Genomic DNA, 18,189 nt, shown 5'->3' on the forward strand with positions numbered 1-18,189 from the left:
GAGTCACTGTAAATATACACCACCCCTCCCCCCCAAAAAAGAGAAAGAGAAATAGTTGCGTTAAATTCTAGGAGGTATAAGTGTGGAGCCAGGGGATTCCCAGGCATGGCAGATGTTCCTATGTTCTTGGAAAAGGATAGAGATGATTAGGGAGGAACCTACACCTAAAAAAAATATTATAAAGGCAGTCTCTGTACTACAATGCCAGCATTTAATAGGCCTGACCACCATCTTATCCTCATTCTTTAAAAATGAAATTACAACTCACCAAACTGGAAAACTTTCCCCAGAAAATATATTGAAAATTTTCTAACAACATTATTGGAAGAGGCAATGGCTGAATTAAAAAAAAAAAAATTCATACATCACTATCAATTTTAACATAATTCACTTAAATCCATAAAGCAAAATATTGTAATATCCCTCTCATCCCCCCAAAATCCCTATGAATATGCCAGAATTTAAATCATTGATATCTTATCTAATGGCATACTTTCCCACAGAGATGCATAGGACACTTTTACTCCATTTAGAAAGATGATATCATTTAAATCAATCCTTGGGTAAAAAAAAAATTAATTCTTGATAAAATAACAAAATCAAATATTTCAAAACATTTGGTGCAAGGCACCTAAGTATTGTGCTCATTAGACATCATATTGAAGATTTTTAAATTGAATCCAATAGCTGGGAAACCAAGTATTAAGATTTCACTAATGCATTCTAGCACAGAAAGGATGGACAAATAATAACAATCACTATCATGACATTTTTCAGTCAAATTAAGCATAATTTAAGTCTAAATTAAGCAAGAAAGGAATATAATTACCACTTAAATGGTGGAATTGTAGCAACAGCGATGGATTTTTGAAAAATGATTTCTTATTGAGAAAGATGAGTACAAGACAAGGTGAGATTTTTAAAAGCACTGTGGAACACAGTGGCAACTATTTGGTGATAACCATAAAAAACAAGATATGTTCCACAAACTTTGCAAACTAGCATCCTGGAAACAATCTTTGCAGCTGAAGGGCTAAATCAACCTTATTTTGCCAAATTGAATGGAAAGTCTACTATAACATGGCAACTAGTGACAAAAAATTGATTTCATATACCTAAAAGCAATTTTGGCATACTGTATGTAGCTTTGAAAAACCAACTTGTAAATTATAACATTATACTAATCTCTGTAGCTGAAAGTCTTATATAAATATAAAACACATCCTAAACTATCTTACAAAAGACCTGTTTTCCAAATTGAACAGAAAAATTCTAAGATGAAGTCCATGAAAAGCAATCTACACATATACCACAGAGCAATAAGTTTAAATCAGACTAATTTGAGTTGTGTAGCCCTTTATTAGCAACTAAAATAGAAGGTATTTGTTGTACAACACGGGTAGTAGTTGACTATACTGGAGATTTATTATATTCTAATACAGATTGTTTATAAATGCAATTTTCATTATTAAAAAGCTTCCACCCTTTTTTGTTTGTTTACAATTTGCAAAACTATTCTGAAAGCTGAATATATGTGCACAGGTCTGCAAAGAGTGCAAATTTAGAATATGGTAAATGCTTTACAGGTTTTATTTGAAGGACCATCTGCCACCATGACTTTACATCCATCATCACTTTTTTAAATCATAAAATTTTTTGATACCAGTCTTCCTTCCTTCCATTGTCCTAAACAAGAAAGCATTTTAAAATGAGTTGAAATTAAAGAAGGACTACACCTACTAGAAAAGAAGAGAAGAAAGTTCTATTAATTTTGAGGTTTCAGTATCCCTAAAGACCACGAACTGTATCTTTGTAAGGGTTAGGCTGGGACCTCATTTAGAGAATGAGTATGTGCAGGTGGTATCCCTGAGTATTCAGAGCTTCAGTGGACTGTAAGTGCTCCAGCTGCATAACTCACTGAACTGTCTTGCCAGTTTCTACACTGGCTTGACTGGGCATAATTCAAAAATGAAAAGCTCATATTCATTCCATTCTTCTGTAGCTCTGTGATAGCCTAAAAAGAAAGGAGGGAAAAAAACATAGTTAGGCTATAAATCATACATGAAATGAAGATTGTTAAGTAATTAGTGATTTAATCTCAACTTCATTGACAATTTCTAAGCTTCTTTAACTTTCATCCTTCTTTTTTTGTTTTTAAGTTTGGAGCTGCTTTTATATTAAATAGATTAGTATATAATATTATGAGGGTTTTTTCCTCAAAGGTCTTTCCCCAAGTTCACAACTATTTTTACTGTGGAAAACATTATCATCTTGTCATTTGTCCAAACAATAAATCTCAGTAACCTTCAGTTTTTAGCTCCCCTTTCTTCCTACATTTAATGAGGCTACCATAATATACCTGTAGACCCTTATTAATTTTTGCCTCAAAAATAATTTCTGACTATGAAAGATCCTTGAATTATGACTTTTCCTTACCAAAACTGAATTCATTGAAATACTGGTTCAGTTCAGGTTCATCTATATTTTTTGCTGTCCTGAGGTCCAAATTTGAAATGAGATAATATATGTAAAGTTTTCTGCAAACCTTAAGTTGCTTAAGTTTTGCAAACTCAGTTGCTGTTAATTTTATATATATATATATATATATATATATGTAATTTAGTTCCAGTACTAACTGGTTTACTCAGATGTAATTCATTCATTAAAAAAATACTAAGTGCCTGTGAGATGATAAGTGCTGTGGATACAGGGAGAACAATAAAAAAAAAAAAACAAAGAAACCAGTTCCTCAAGGGACTAATGTTCTAATAAAGAAAATAACACGTGTAAGTAAATATAATTAAAGATAAAATATATTAAGTGGAAAACAATTTTGAGGGAAACTGTAGCAACTAGGGAAATCAAGAATTCACTTATAGATTTAGTTAAGAGAGGTGAAAATTAGAATTCGACAGTATCTTATAAACTGCCAATATACATTCCTATAGGCAATACAAAATACTTAAACCAAAATGTTCCTTCTGGGCCAACTCACTGTGACCATATTACCTGCCACCACCTCCTTAAAAATCTTCAACTAATTTATTATTGCCCTTCAAACCATATTGGGTCTCAATGTTCTGTGTTAATTTCTCCTCCACTATATTCTCTCGTTCATGTTAAATTTGAACATATTTAACATTTTAGCAGAATTTTAAGGGTTGGAAGAGATCTCCTCAATCATTCAGTGTAAGTTTCTCATTTCTGTAAAGAAAAATACTAGATAAAAGCTGCTAAAAGGTCACATAGTGAAACTTCCTGGCACTCAATGTGATTCTGTGTCCTGTCTCTCATCCCTATTAGTTATCTACTTCTGTTATTCTACATCTTTTCTGCCTTTCTAAATAGCTTACCATTCTTCCTTTTAGGATATCTACCCATCTCTCTTATTATTATGCTGCCTCTCTAAAATGTAGCTCACCAAAATTCTTGATCCTTTCCTCTTCAGATTAAATCACAATATGGGAAAGTTCAATGTCATATACATTGTTTAAGACAGTTCCTATACAACAGGAACTAATCTTTTGTTTACTCTATATGTAACTTACAAAAATGCAATTTCTAATCAAAATAGATCTTTGAAAGAACAGCTTGGTAAGAGTTTACATATAGAAGTAGGATTTGATGCAAATGTTTGAACTGGAAAGAACCATAGTTATCTAGTCCAATTCTTTCCATTTTATAAGGTCAGGAATTCAAAATTACGCTAAAGAGTATGACTGGGTTGCTAAAAGTCACATAGCTATTATGTGACACAGCCAGGAATAGTGCAATGAGTATTACTTCCACAATGCTACGTACATTCTCTCAATGAGATGACTAATAAGTATAGGATAGCATTATACTCCATTTGGATAGTTTTAATAATTAATTTAATAATAATTATAGTACTATAATTTTAAAGGCAAATTAGAAAAAAGAAAATATTTTGAGTATGTCCAACCAGTGAAAATGAGTTTAAAGCCAATCATTTCATTTTGGATAGGAACAAACTCTAAAATCAAGGTTTCATGGTAGTACTTACATTTAGTAACACCCCAATAGGATGTCTTCCACATATTGTATTATGGTATTTCTTCAAGTAATTGCTAAAAGATACAGGATCTAGCTGTTCTATAATACTCATGCCCTGAAAAAAAAAATTTTAGTTTTAATTAGATGTAGGAAAGGTACCTTTAAATAGCTAAGCATCATAATTAATTAGGGTAAAGAAAACATACCAAATAAATTCAGCAAAATATCAAATTACAGTAATATTTCTCATAACTATCAATTATTTATGCAGTAATCTAAAGAATATTTTAATCCTTTATTCTAAGTTAATGGCATATTTCTGACTCTGTGCTACTCATGTTCCCTAAGCACACATCAGTTTTTTTTATTTTGCTTATTAAGCAAATGCTACAATATATTATAAAGTCAAATATAATTTTTAAAATTATTTGCTATTTTTCAATGTCTATATCACCATTCTCCTTTTGCAGGAATAACTGAGTTGAATATATTTAACTACACGCTTTTATTATTTACATAACATTTTCCTGAATACCCAAAATGTGCAAGGCATTATAAACAGCAACAAAAATCCCTAAGGAATTAAATAGACTGGACCACTGGTCAAAGGATTTGTTATAAAATGAAGGGAAACCAGAAAAGGGAGTAATTACAAATTAAGTTAGTGGGTAAGAATTATTTTTAATGAAATTAAATTCCTAAGAAACTGATGACAACAAATGAATAAATAAAAATAAAATTAACTTTCACAAACAAAAGGTAAAAGAAATTTTGAACATTTCCACTTCTCTTTGAAAGAGCAACTGTTTAAACATTTAATTCAGCATTTTGCACAGATAGATGGTTAACAAATGTTTGTTGGATTACTGATCCAAACTAGGTTGACTACTAGGAAGGAAAATCAAGATGTTTAATCACATTAATCTTTAATATAAATTATAGACAATAATAAAATTTTGGAGTTGGAAGGGGCTATATATATTATGGAAGTCACCTAGTTCAAGGGCTTCAAAGATGAAAAAAACTGAGGCCCAATGGTCCTAATTCTCCTGACTTTAAACCTACTGCTATTTCTACTATAAATATGTGTCTTCGTTAAGTCATCTACTTATATATAGACCTAACAACTTATGCTGCTCCTAATCTCAATAAGGTAATTAAAATGAGATTCAGAGTAATCCACAGGTTGGTTTATCATCCTCTCTTATTTTATATGTCAAATAACTGTTCAGCAAACTAGATCAGCACATGCCAAGAAAAACTTAAAAATTAGATTAAGAAATTATGCTAATAAAGAACTAAAATTTCATTGGCATTTACTGTGTGCTTGCTTTTATTTCATGGAATAATTTAACAAGTATAACAAAATATAATTTATAATAATAATATAAATCAAGGAGGGAAAATCAGCAGAGTATTCAATAGATATGGCATGCAAATTGTGCATTTGTTTTTGTAAAACAATTTTATTTCAAGGTAGTTAAAGTTTTTCTAATACATGATATTTTTATATTACTACCTGAAAATAAGTAGGAACGTATATGACTAACTCTCAATTATCAGTATGTTAAATTGCTACTTTGTGGTTTATTTACAGAACATTTTTCATTCTAGGTCACCCCTCTTTAAGAACTCTGGATGAGTTCAGAGAATATAAACTAATTTAAACCCAACACAAACAAAATCATAACTTATACATAAAATTAAAACATCAAAAATTTATATGATGCATTCTAAAAACAAAAATCAGGAGATGACTTTATGTAAGAGAAATTTTATTTTAAAAATAAAGCAACTAAGGTAAAAAGGTATAAAATACCTTGTCTTGGATCTAACAGATCTTTTGTATCTTCTAATTGACTATTCTACCTCATAACCATACTAAGAATTTTTTTGTGCACTGGAAACTTTTACTAAAATGTTGGCATCAACATTATATTCTATGAGGAACATCTGAAAGGGTTTTTTGCATTTCCGTAATTAATCCCCTTTTTGGATGCAGTTGTAGTTTTCTGCCTTAAAATGAATTATATTCTATAACAAAGAGGGTTATAATAAGGTTAGTGCAATTTTCAATCTTAATAGCTCAAAGCACTTTAACATTATTTTGTTTCTTCATTTTACAAAAGAAAAGCAAAAATTTTGTTCTATAAAAAGCAACCTAAGAAATAGAACAACCAATCACACTTTTAGAAAGAAAAATGTAAAGCTAAAGAGTAAGAGAAGAAAATGATTAAACAGGAAGATATATAATGACTGAACACTCATTAAACAACAGCATTGAGAAAAAATTATCTGGAATGATATAAAGATAGACTGAATCCAAGATAATATTGTAGTGAATTGGATGTGCCATTTACCTGTTCATTTCTTCCATCATATTCATAAATTCTTTGGCAAATATATTTTTAGTCTACTGCTATGTTTTTTTGTTTGTTTGTTCCAATGTTTTGATAAAAATAAATATGGCCAGCATCTCAAAGTAAAGTACCAGTTTGTCAGTTTTGTAGATCATGTAAAAAACATTTTTAGAAATCTCATAAAACAACAAAATGAGATCACAAAATATCAGCAAACTTAATACATTTGCCAAAAAATAGCTATGGAATCATATGCTCCTCAACAAATAATTCAAAACAATTATCAATATTAGTTTAAACTAAAGAAAATAAAACCCAAAAATTTTGACAAAATTTTCTTACTCTTAAAATATTTTTTCAAGAATAATATGAAAATGTTTTTACATGATTGCACATATATATCATATATCCAACTGCTTACCATCTTAGGGAAGGGGAAATGAAAGGGGGGAGAAAATTTATAATTCAAATTTTTTTTAAATGAGTGTTAAAAATTAGCTTTACAATAACTGGGAAAAAATATTATATATACAAAGGAATATATAATCAACGAGTGGCAATTCTTGGCAAATATATAACTTTCCAGAGATCTGGAATATTTGGAATTTGATCCCTCTAAATCCAAACCAGTTGAAAAATATCTATATCCATACATTTCTAAGAAATAAAGTTTCCTTCATACACAACAAAAGCTTCACATACCAAAAAATACTCTGAACTGAGGTGGCAGCATTGTCAAGACAGCCTAACTTTAGCTTGAAATAAAAACTAAGTACTTTATATCTTTGCAAACTCTAACCCAAAAGGTAAATTTTTTAAACTCACACTGTGGTAGAGAGAACCTTGAATTGCCAATATTCATGTGATATTCTTAGTCAAATATATTATATGATGAATCCAAAGATTTTCATTAAAACCTGAAAATTCAGACTGTGATATGACAACAAGGATGAATGAACACTGTTCCTACATACATGTAAAACAAGTCAAGACTAGCCAATTAAATAAGAAATAACTACCCAAGGGAAAAATTAGTGTCCCAAATATAACAACCACAATTAGAAGCAGAACATCTTCAAGAGTGTTCAGATGTAAGACCCAAAATTATAAAAACTGCTGTCTAAATGGGGGGGGGAAAGAAAGAAGATATTCATCTTAAAATCTTGTAGGGGAGAGGGGAGAATAACTGGGCCAAGCTGTTGGCCACAGTTTACTAACTCCAAGTTTAGAACAAAGGGCCAAATTTTTTAAGATGAAATTTCATGAGAGAAATGTATACTTGAGTTTTTTGGTGGTGATTATTGTTACTATTGTTTTTAATGGGCTGTATCTAGAATGGGAAGATATAATCATCCCCTTTGGAAATAGTTTCACTCCTTATGTGAAAAAAAAAATTCAGGTACACTACAAACTCAATGAAGCAACAATAAACTGTAGCCACAAAAGCTAACATGATCTTAGATTAGGCTATATTAATAAAGCAAGGAAAATGACTGGCCAGTTAAACTTTGTCCTAATGAGACAACATTGAGAACAGTGTGTTAAGTTTTGGGAGCCACATCATAGCAAAGAAATTGCTTATCTAGAAAGCAACCAAAGCAACCACGATATCAAGAAAACTGGAAACCAGGCCAATATGAATTAGCAAAAAGAAATGGTATGTTTAGTCCAAAGAAGAAAAGTCTTAGCAAAGTCATGAAAGCTGTCTAAGAGCCGTCATACGGAAGAATAAGAATTTAATTTGTTTAATAAGCCCCTGTGCTCAGAGAGAGAGTCAACAGGTAGAAATGCAAAGAGGTAGATATGATTTGATAGAAAGAAAAACTTCCCAACAATGAGAGACAGTCAAAAACAGAACCAGCTACTCTGAGAAGTAATGGGTTGTCATTCGTTGAAAGTGTTAAAGTAGATGCTGAATAATCATCTTGAAATAATCATTCATGTTCAAGTACAAGCTGAACTAAATAACCTACCAAGTCTCTTCTAATTCTTGAGATTCTCAATAAATGTCTAAAAGTTCTAATTGAAATTCATAAGGTAGTGGTGAGTTAAAGAAAAATCACCTAAAAAAGAATGCTCCTTGAAATTTTTGTGCCATAAATACAATAAAAAGTTATTATCAAGAGAACATGCATTGCAGTACTACCTGTATTGGGTGAAAAGAAGCACCAAATGTCACTGCAAATTTGTACCTTCTGCACAAAATAAACAGAAGAAAGGACCATAAATTGAAACTTAAATTTATGAAGTAGCTATTTTGTTAAAAGCTCTACTAATAAATATAGCAGAGAAAAAAATCAAAATATGCTGCAATGAAATAATGGCCAGACTTCTAAAAGTAACAAAAAAAAAAAAAAAAATCATATACAACTTGTCTATTTGTAAACTATTTTAAAACAACATTAATATTTACAAATGAATTACCTATCGTTCTCAAAATCAATGTTATACTATACCTTCTGATCTGGTTACAACAGGTACTCAAACTACATATTCTCAAAAAAATTGTAATCAATTTTTAAAAAGAAATTATGATCAGTTATATCACAAGAAGCCTTTCTTTATCTACTATGGAGGGACCCCTTGAACTTAAACACTTGCTCTATTTTCCAGAGATGAAATCCTCCCTCCCCCAACCCAAAAAAACCCAATCCTAACATAACAGTGACCTCTTGCAACTTAACTATATTAAACTTTCAGTACCTTTGAAGTCAAATCAGCTACAAACCTGGTTCTGGTCAGTCTGCCCAGACTGATAACCTGTGTAGCAGGACCCTCGAAATAAGCAAAACCTCTGGTTCTGCATTCTCAAACCCCCCCTGCTTCCTTCTCACTTTCCTTCCCCTTTTTCTTCTCCCATGACACTCCCATTTGGGAGGAAATTGTCTTCCCATGAGACCTCCCCTTTTTGTTGTACCTCCTAAATATCCAATGCCTCTTTGATAGAAGTTCCTATTGCATGTGCCTTTCTCCTTTAATAAATCAAGTTACTACCCAAGTCTTGTGGAGTCATGACTTGGTTAATACTACATGCTTTTTAAAATTTGGCTAACTATAATATTTCCCCAATTATAAAATTAATAATCCCCTTGGAATAAGAACATTTTATACTCAAGAGATAGGTTTGTTTAAAAAAGATGAGAAAAAGCTGAACTTATATCATCATTTTGCTGATTTACATACTAAGGTGCCTGATAATATTAAATAAAACTTTCTAGTAGTACAGTTAAGACAATCAATATTTGGAACAAGGCTTAAAGGACATGATAATGTCCATAATTTTATAATTTAAAAATATTCTTCTTTTGTGCTTCCATAGAATGAAAATATTTACAATAGTTCTGATTTAGCTATGGAAAATGGTCTAACCCTCCACACAATCACCACCATCTACTGCTGACCAAGTAGTAGTGATCAACAAAAAAGAGTTCTGGGAATTGTAACTATCTTGGCATTAGATGTATTTTCACTGAAATACAAAATTAAACACAATGTCATCTTAGGAAATAGAACCTTCCAAAAAAGGGTATCCTTGATCTAAACAATTGAACTGTAAATTTAACTGCATCATAAGTAACATAAAAGTATACATTATATGTTTTCCTGATTACATATGGATTTGCATTTTATTATGATCTATCTAGTCAATTATTGACTTCACTTGTTCATTAAATTAGTAATTGGATAGTATATTTTAAGAGTGTGACGGAAACCACTTTAGTAGTTCCAAAAAGCATTCTCTCCAGGCCCCTTGATCCAAAAGACAGGATATTTTTAGATCTGCCCTACACCTAAAAAATGTTAATGCTAGGCAACAAAATATGGTTGAAAACAAAAATTTCTCTTCCAGAAAGAAATAAACGTTCACTTATTAAGGAAAATTCTGAAGTAAAAATACACAAAGGTTTTTTTGGTTTGTTTCTTAAATATATACAGCTAATCAGTCTTAACAATCTTATATGAAAACTCTATTAACTAAAAACAAAACAAAGTAAAAAATTAAGAAAAACAAAACCATCATGTTCTCCAACCTAGAAAACTATCTAGCATTGGGCCAGCCCTCTCTATCAGCAATAGGCTAAGAATGAGGCAAGCAGGGATTCATCACCAGAGGGAACCAACCATTACAAGTTTTTAACAAATTCAATTTTAGAAGATAAATAGGAAGACCCAAATAAGGCTTTTCTGATCACAGGTAGAAGAAAAGATCATAAACTAAGCTTATTAGAATTCATTTTTAATTGGCTGACATACGGAACTATCTTCCCATTAAAGAATAGTTTTAAGAGAATTGTAATTTAAAAAAAAAAAAAAAAAGAGTACTTCATAACTTTCTACTTTTGTGAAAACTGAGGAGATGGTGACTTGTTGGCTTCACATGAAGTAGGATCTTTTATGTTGAAGAATCCACAATTCTGTTAACTCATTCCATTTTTCAAATGGCAGAGACTTCAACATCCTTTAATAATTGTCTTTATTCAGAATCCTTCAAACATGGGGAAAGCTACAATATATACTAGATTTCAGCTTTTCATTTCTGTGAGCTTTTTAGTCTCTTGAGAATTGAAAGCAAACTAAACCTTTTTACATTTTTCCTTAAGAATAAACAGTAAGATATCTGGGCAAGTTTCAGACACTTCAATGAAAATGCCTAACTCTTTCTATCATCACATAGAGTTGCACCTAATATCATTTTCAATCAATCTGTCTCCCTCTGCTCAGTTTCCTCTCTGAGAACTCATGCTAGAAATGTTATCTCCTCTGTGAAAGGTGAATTAAAGATAATAACAAACCATGTTGTTCCTGGGTATTTTTTTTTCTTTCAAATCTCAATTCATGACTCCAACCTTAAAACTGAACCACCCTATACTTAAACTCCACTCTCTCCAGACTGGCTGATCCCTTATCAAATATTTCCTCTTCTTAAATGTTTTAGCTATGAAACATAGAAATTTGTTAAAATTAGATGGAGAGATCTCATCCATCTATTATTCTGCATGGAAAGCAAGCAAGTTTAAAGCAGAACTACTCTACAAATGGTCACTGCTACACTACAGGATTTTCTAGTTGAATTCCCTACTTTTACAAAAAATAATTAAGTTCCAAGATGACCCAATAAGTTTGAGGATCCTAACCCACATTCTCAGATGCCAAATATTGTACTTTGTACTATACTAGATTTCCTCTCTGGTTTCTGTATCACATTACTTAAATATAAATTAAAAAGTAATCTCTCCCTCCTCTCCTATGGGGAGCATTTTGTATTTTCTTTATTGCTGTTTCACCAAATACACTATATAGTTACTTATCTCTGATCAGACTGCAAAAGAGATTATACTATAATTTTCTCTCTGTTCTCCAACATGATTTTATAATCAACCAATAAGCATTTATTAAGCACTTACTACAAACTGGGGATAACAAAGACAAACATGAAAAAATCTCTGCACCCAAGGAGTTCAAATTTTGTTGGAGAATATTAACATAGCAGACACCAAATCAATATTTGTTAAATGAATGTGAAGGTATAATATATGATTTTTCACTCATCTCTAACTCCATAGTAAGAAATTACCTGTGACTTCAACTATAAAATACTGGTCTAAATTTTAGGATAGATTAATTTTTTTTTCAAAGCCTATATCATACTAATAAAATTTTACTATGAAAAAATTATTTTATGCAAGTGAATTTGCATTTCCAAATGGCATAAAAGCAGGGCTGTGTCACAGACTTTTACATAAACACTTTGGTTCAATTACAGAATGAATTAATTAGGTATGCTTTTCTTTCAGTTATATCAAACAAATAAACAAACAACAATAACAAAGAATTATCCTCCTCTATACAAATGACAAGGTATGATTACCTTGACTAGAAAGAAACATAAAAATCTAAGCCTTTTGGTCAACTACTTTCAGAGACAGAGCACCTAAGCATAAATTACACTAAAACAAAAATTATTCTATTTGGCTAGACTATTTCCAAAATTTCAGTCAATGAATTTCAACAATAAATATATGGATAAATGAATGAATGAACAAATAAATGAATAAATGCCTCTCTATCAAACAGTAATGAAAGCTCAGCACTGTGTGGATGCAATTCAGGATTCTTAGCCTAAACAAGTCAAGAGCATGTTCTGACAGTGCCTATCCAGGCTGAAGAGGCTTCAGGTTCAGTTTACCCCACTATCTAATGTCCAAGGAATTAACCTAGCTAAATTCAGAAAGATACTTTTCACCATGGTGATCTACAGGAGAGAATAATAAACTTTTCCTGAACACTATAAACTAATTAGTGAAAATGTTCATATGGACAAAATTACAGACACTTCAAGTACTGAAGCATATATACTAAATAATCCCCTGCAACAGATTAATTCACTCCACTATTTGAGAATATATTTCTACTCAAAATCACAGATTCTACAGAAAGCAAACTATGGTTATTTTAAAGTGGATAAGGATGACTGGTAACAGCTGTCCTAAATTTTTTTCAGGACAAATTAATTTCTTCCAAATTTATCTGGTATAGAAGTTCAGGCTCTCAAATAGCCCAAAATGGTTAAGAAGATTAAATATTCCTTTATTAATGGCTCATACATTTATATCATCTTTTGAAGATTTACAAATGTGATTAAAATACTGGCCAAATTTTTTATTTCCTTCACAGGTTAATTGTACACTATTTCAAAGTTCGATTCTTTTTGTACAGCAAAATAACTGTATGGACATGTATACATATATTGTATTTAACTTATACTTTAACATATTTAACATGTATTGGTCAACCTGCCATCTGGGGGAGGGCATGGGGGGAAGGAGGGAAAAAACTGGAACAAAACATTTTGCAATTGTCAATGCTGAAAAATTACCATGCATATATCTTGTAAATAAAAAGCTATTAAAAATAAATAAATACTGGCCAAACTCAAGGTCACTTCTATAGCTTAGTATAAAATTTTTGCTATGCTAAGAATTGATGTTATTCTTTCTTCTTTCATAGGAGGTAGGTACTAGGAAGGAAATGTTAAACAATGACACTGCTAATGTTAAATAATACACAATGTCCTTTATATGAAAATCTGAGCTATTAAATTCTTTTTTGAACCCAAGACAAATGAGTTCATCTCTCTATGCTTTTTTTTTTTAAATAAAATGACTAGAAATGTGAGATAAACAATAGTACAGTTAAATAGATTTAAAGTGACTTCAATGACTAGACTCAAAAAATTGTCATTAAATAGTCTGATATCAACTTGGAAGATTTCTAGTAGAGTATCCTAGCAATCTTCCGCATTCTCTGTGTTGCTCAACACTGAATGATAAATGTATTGCCAAAAGGATATAATCTCATATAATTCTCCCATTAGAGAATTAATAACTTGTTGAAGATCAGTTACCATAAATATGGGGGAGAGATGGGATTCAAATTCAAAGTTTGTATTTCTAAATGCAGTACTCTTGCCACTACACCACACTATTTTTTAAAAATTTTACCCATAATCCAGACAAAGGTACAGATGGCAAACATTAAATTTGCTGATGAGACAAAATTACAATCCATGACTATTACATCAGATGAAAGGATTCAAGAAACTGTCCACAAAGAATTAAATAGTATTATCTTTATTATGCCTGGATTAATTTTAAGGAAAAACTAGCTAATAACAAGGACTATTTACAGATGGAAGGGGTTCCCTCGAAAGGCAGCGGTTTCTCCCTCATTACAGTATCACAAAAAGATGAAGATGATCTGACTTTTTTTTACATCAATTATAAAGAAGCTTATTTTGATATAGGCTGAATTAGGAGGCTTCTAGAGTTTCTCCCATATCTCAGATTCTATAAACATTTACTATAGCTTTTTTAATCTTAACTTCTAAAAAGCTCAGAACTAAATTCAATGTTCAACTGAGGTAAGTGTTCATCCCAAGTTTTTATTCTATTTCTCTGCTCCCTTTTACTGATTTTTGTTCTCTCTCTTTTTTAACTATCCTATTTTATATTAGTTCAATGTTAAAGTTGCAATGTACTAAGAAATTAATGATAAACTAGAAATTAGATCTCTAAATCATCTACAATTAATTAATAATAACAACAATAATTAGCATTTACATAGCAATCCTCTAAGCTCACAATGTAAAATCATCTTGGACTCCTCAATATCTCTCACTTCCCATATCCAATCTGTTAACAAGCACAACTGATTTTACCTTTACTACATCCTTAAATTATGCCCCCCTCTCTCTTCTGACACTGCCACCACTCTCGTGCAGGTTTTCATCATTTCATACCTGCACTACTGCCATACATAGTCCAATATGCTGATTCAGTCACTGCCACTCTACTCCATTCCTGTCAGATACTAAAGTAATTTTAAAAAAATGCAAAACCCAACCTACTCAATAAACTCCAGTAGATCTCCATTACTTTAAGATGAAATACAAAAGCCTCTTGGGTTCAAAACTTTTTATAATTTAGCTTCTTCCTATTTTCCATTCCTATATCTTATCTTTCCCTCACAAACTCTCTAATCAGTGACACTGGTTTCCTTGCTGTTCCAGGAACAAAATAATTATTCCTTAAACACCATATACATTTTCACTGACTAAGCCCACGTTTGGAATGCTCTCCTTCTTCATATCTACCTCATCGCTTCTCTGGCTTCCTTCAAGTTTCAACTAAAATCTCACTTTCTATAAGAAGTCTTTTCTAATCCCTCTTAATTTTATTGTCTTTGGCCTGTGGATTATTTCCTCTTTATCCTATATATTGTTTATTTGAACATAGATATTTACATATGGTCTTTCCCATTAGATTGTGAGCTCCTTGAGAGTAAGGACCATCTTTCACATCCCTTTGTATTCCCAAAACACAGCACATCCTGGAAGGCAAATGCTACTATTATCCATATTATTTGTAAGGAAATGAGGTACACAGAGATTAACTTGCCCAGAGTCAAATAGCTATTATCAAAGCCAGGATCTCAACTCAGGATCTTCCTGACCTAGGTCCAATTATCAATCCCATCCTGTCAAGTTTACTCTAGTCAAGAGTTACTAAAGTCACTGATAAAGAAATCGGAAGAAAGCAGAAGAGAAGAAAGACAAGAAAGACAGAAAAGAAAGACAAGAAAGACAAGAAAGACAAGAAAGACAGAAAAGACAGACAAGAAAGACAAGAAAGAAAGACAGACAAGACAGACAAGACAGACAAGAAAGAAAGAAAGAAAGAAAGAAAGAAAGAAAGAAAGAAAGAAAGAAAGAAAGAAAGAAAGAAAGAAAGAAAGAAAGAAAGAAAGAAAGAAAGAAAGAAAGAAAGAAAGAAAGAAAGAAAGAAAGAAAGAAAGAAAGAAAGAAAGAAAGAAAGAAAGAAAGAATTAAATGTACAAATAGCAACAGTGTGTTAAAATTAATAATATAATTCCAAAAGTTTTTAAGGCTGGATGGTAAATAAACTAGATATTTAGGGTAAAGATTCACATGCTTCTATGAACTAGAATCATGAGAATTATAGGGAATAAGAAATTTATTTTTGTCAGTAATGATAGGAAGTATTCTAGGCCCTTCTTCTGCCCTTTCCTCAACCATATATGTAGCGCACCTACTACATTTCAGGTACTTTGCTAATCCCTTTACAAATATTGTCTCATTTCTTCCTCATAACAACTCTGGCAGTTGCTATTATTATTGTTTAAAGATAAAGAAATAGAAGCAAATAAGGGCTAAGTGGCCTGCCTAGGCTCACATTCCTAGTACATCTAGAAGGCTACATTTGAACTCTGACCTTCCTGAAAGCAGGCCTGGCATTCTACCATTGCAGCAATAGCCAAAAAGACGTTCAATATACTGAAATCTGGTAAAGAAGCTTGAACTATAAGAAGATAAAACTCCAAAAAATGCTCCCAGCGAATTAGTTCTATTTAACTCAACAATAGAAATAGTCACATTAAGTTCGGTTTTTCTTGAATCCAATCCCAGCTTCCTAACTACTATGCCATGTTGCCTCTAATACAATAATTTGATATTAGGAAGAAACCATATTTAAGTGATTACTTTTCTTTAAACTTAAAAATTAATGCTTATGTTTAATTGTTTATGAAAAGTTGGTCTTGCAAACTCAGATAAATGTATACATGATAATTTGTTACAATGAAATGAGTATCAAACAGCTGCATCATGGTCACAATGCAAATGCTATTCCCCCATTTCTTTTAAAAGAAAAACCACTTTTTTCTTTCTGTATTTAACCCATACTTTATCATTAATCATATCCTTAGAATATTAGTTTTATTTATTTTAATCTCATCTTGGAACTGATTTTCTCAAAGGTATGGGTTTATCTTTTTTGTTTGTTTATTTTTATAATACAGGGCCAAGAAGGATAATATGTAATAAATCTAAAAATGTATCTTAAAATTTTCTATGGAAAAATTTTAACTTTCCCTAAATGTTAGCTCATTTCAACTCATTTCAAAGTGAAGTGAAATGTTATTTACAGATAAGTTAAAAGGAAGAAAGAAACTAATGTCTAAAATTTAAAATGAGACATAACTATATTAAAACAACTTATTTATAAATTAAGGAAATAAATTAGATGATCTATCTCTATAGTTCCATTTTTCTATGCATATCACATCTTTTCCTTCATTTAGCAATCTTCCCCTTTACTGTAAAATCTACACCACTCTAAAATATACATATACAAATTCCCTACACTTTACGTCTTTTTTAGAAGACTATGAACCATATTCATAAAAGATTAGCCTCATATAAAGATGACTAAAAAACCCAACAGATTTTCAAAATGAATATTTTTAAAGTAAAAATTCATTAAGCCTGTAGCTGTTACACCTACTTTCTGTGGCACCTAACATAATTTTAAATTTGCTATTATTTAACCTATCCATCAAAAACTAAATATATTACAACCAGCTATCAAAACAATAACTGAGCTTAGGAAAATGAATCAAAGCATATTTTTAAATCTCTAAATATTCATCAAAAATATAAATCAGAACCAAAGTGATGTTAGTATCCTCAATACACAAAAAACTGAGTTGCCAAAAATATATTTCAAAGTCATAAGGTTTGTTGATTATTCTCACTATGACTACAAAATCTTGATAAATAAAAATTAAGATAAAATATATTTGTAGTAATTGTGCAGGGGGTTATTCTGTAATCAATGTTTACATGATTACAATATACGTTTCTGTACAATGTTAAATAAGATATATTATTCTATTGTATTCGTTAACATATCAAGTTCTTGAAGTTCTTGTTTGAGACTGCAGAAGAAAAATTATTATTAACACCCCAACACCTGGAAGACTTACCATTTTATCTAGATGTTCAATGGATCTATAAATCTCCCCCTGGGATTCATCATAGTAACTGTAACGGAACCTTTGACCTTGAAACAAATATTATGTACAAAATAAAATAGGGAAAATTAGAAGCTAAAAAAAGCAAATGTTTACCAAAATAAGTTCAGTCCTCATGGAAGGCAAAGCATAGCTTAAGCCTCTGAAAGTCATTCCCATGAGCCCTTAATAAGCCAAAAAAAGTGAATTTGGAATTGTAATAAAGAAATTATAATCATCACAGCATTTTTTATGTTAAAAGGTATTCCAAATTGTAAAATAGTAAAGTCATCAGCAAAATAAAAGATTAAAAAAGAAACATAAAACAGCTTAAAAAGTTAGAAGCAAAGTTAAGTATAGTTGGTCAGTGAAGAAGACATTTACAATTTTTGCAATAATGAAAAGTAGATACACAAAATATTCTTCAGAGTAATTTAAGGTAAGC

At 30.9% G+C, this 18,189-nt stretch overlaps 1 protein-coding gene across 1 annotated transcript in view; it reads right to left on the bottom strand.

The window, feature by feature from the left end:
• Positions 1–1,339: 1,339 nt before the first annotated feature.
• MEMO1 (mediator of cell motility 1) overlaps positions 1,340–18,189 on the bottom strand; it is a 118,162-nt gene continuing 101,312 nt past the window's right edge. Inside the window, exons 7-9 of the mRNA XM_074288133.1 lie at positions 17,718–17,794; positions 4,025–4,129; positions 1,340–2,014 (exon numbers count right to left, since the gene is read on the bottom strand). Of these exons, the coding sequence (XP_074144234.1) occupies positions 1,883–2,014; positions 4,025–4,129; positions 17,718–17,794 (314 nt within the window). The 3' untranslated portion in view covers positions 1,340–1,882. The remainder of the gene's footprint in view (positions 2,015–4,024; positions 4,130–17,717; positions 17,795–18,189) is intronic.

Source organism: Sminthopsis crassicaudata, chromosome 2, assembly GCF_048593235.1.
Source record: "Sminthopsis crassicaudata isolate SCR6 chromosome 2, ASM4859323v1, whole genome shotgun sequence".
Lineage (NCBI taxonomy): Eukaryota > Metazoa > Chordata > Mammalia > Dasyuromorphia > Dasyuridae > Sminthopsis > Sminthopsis crassicaudata.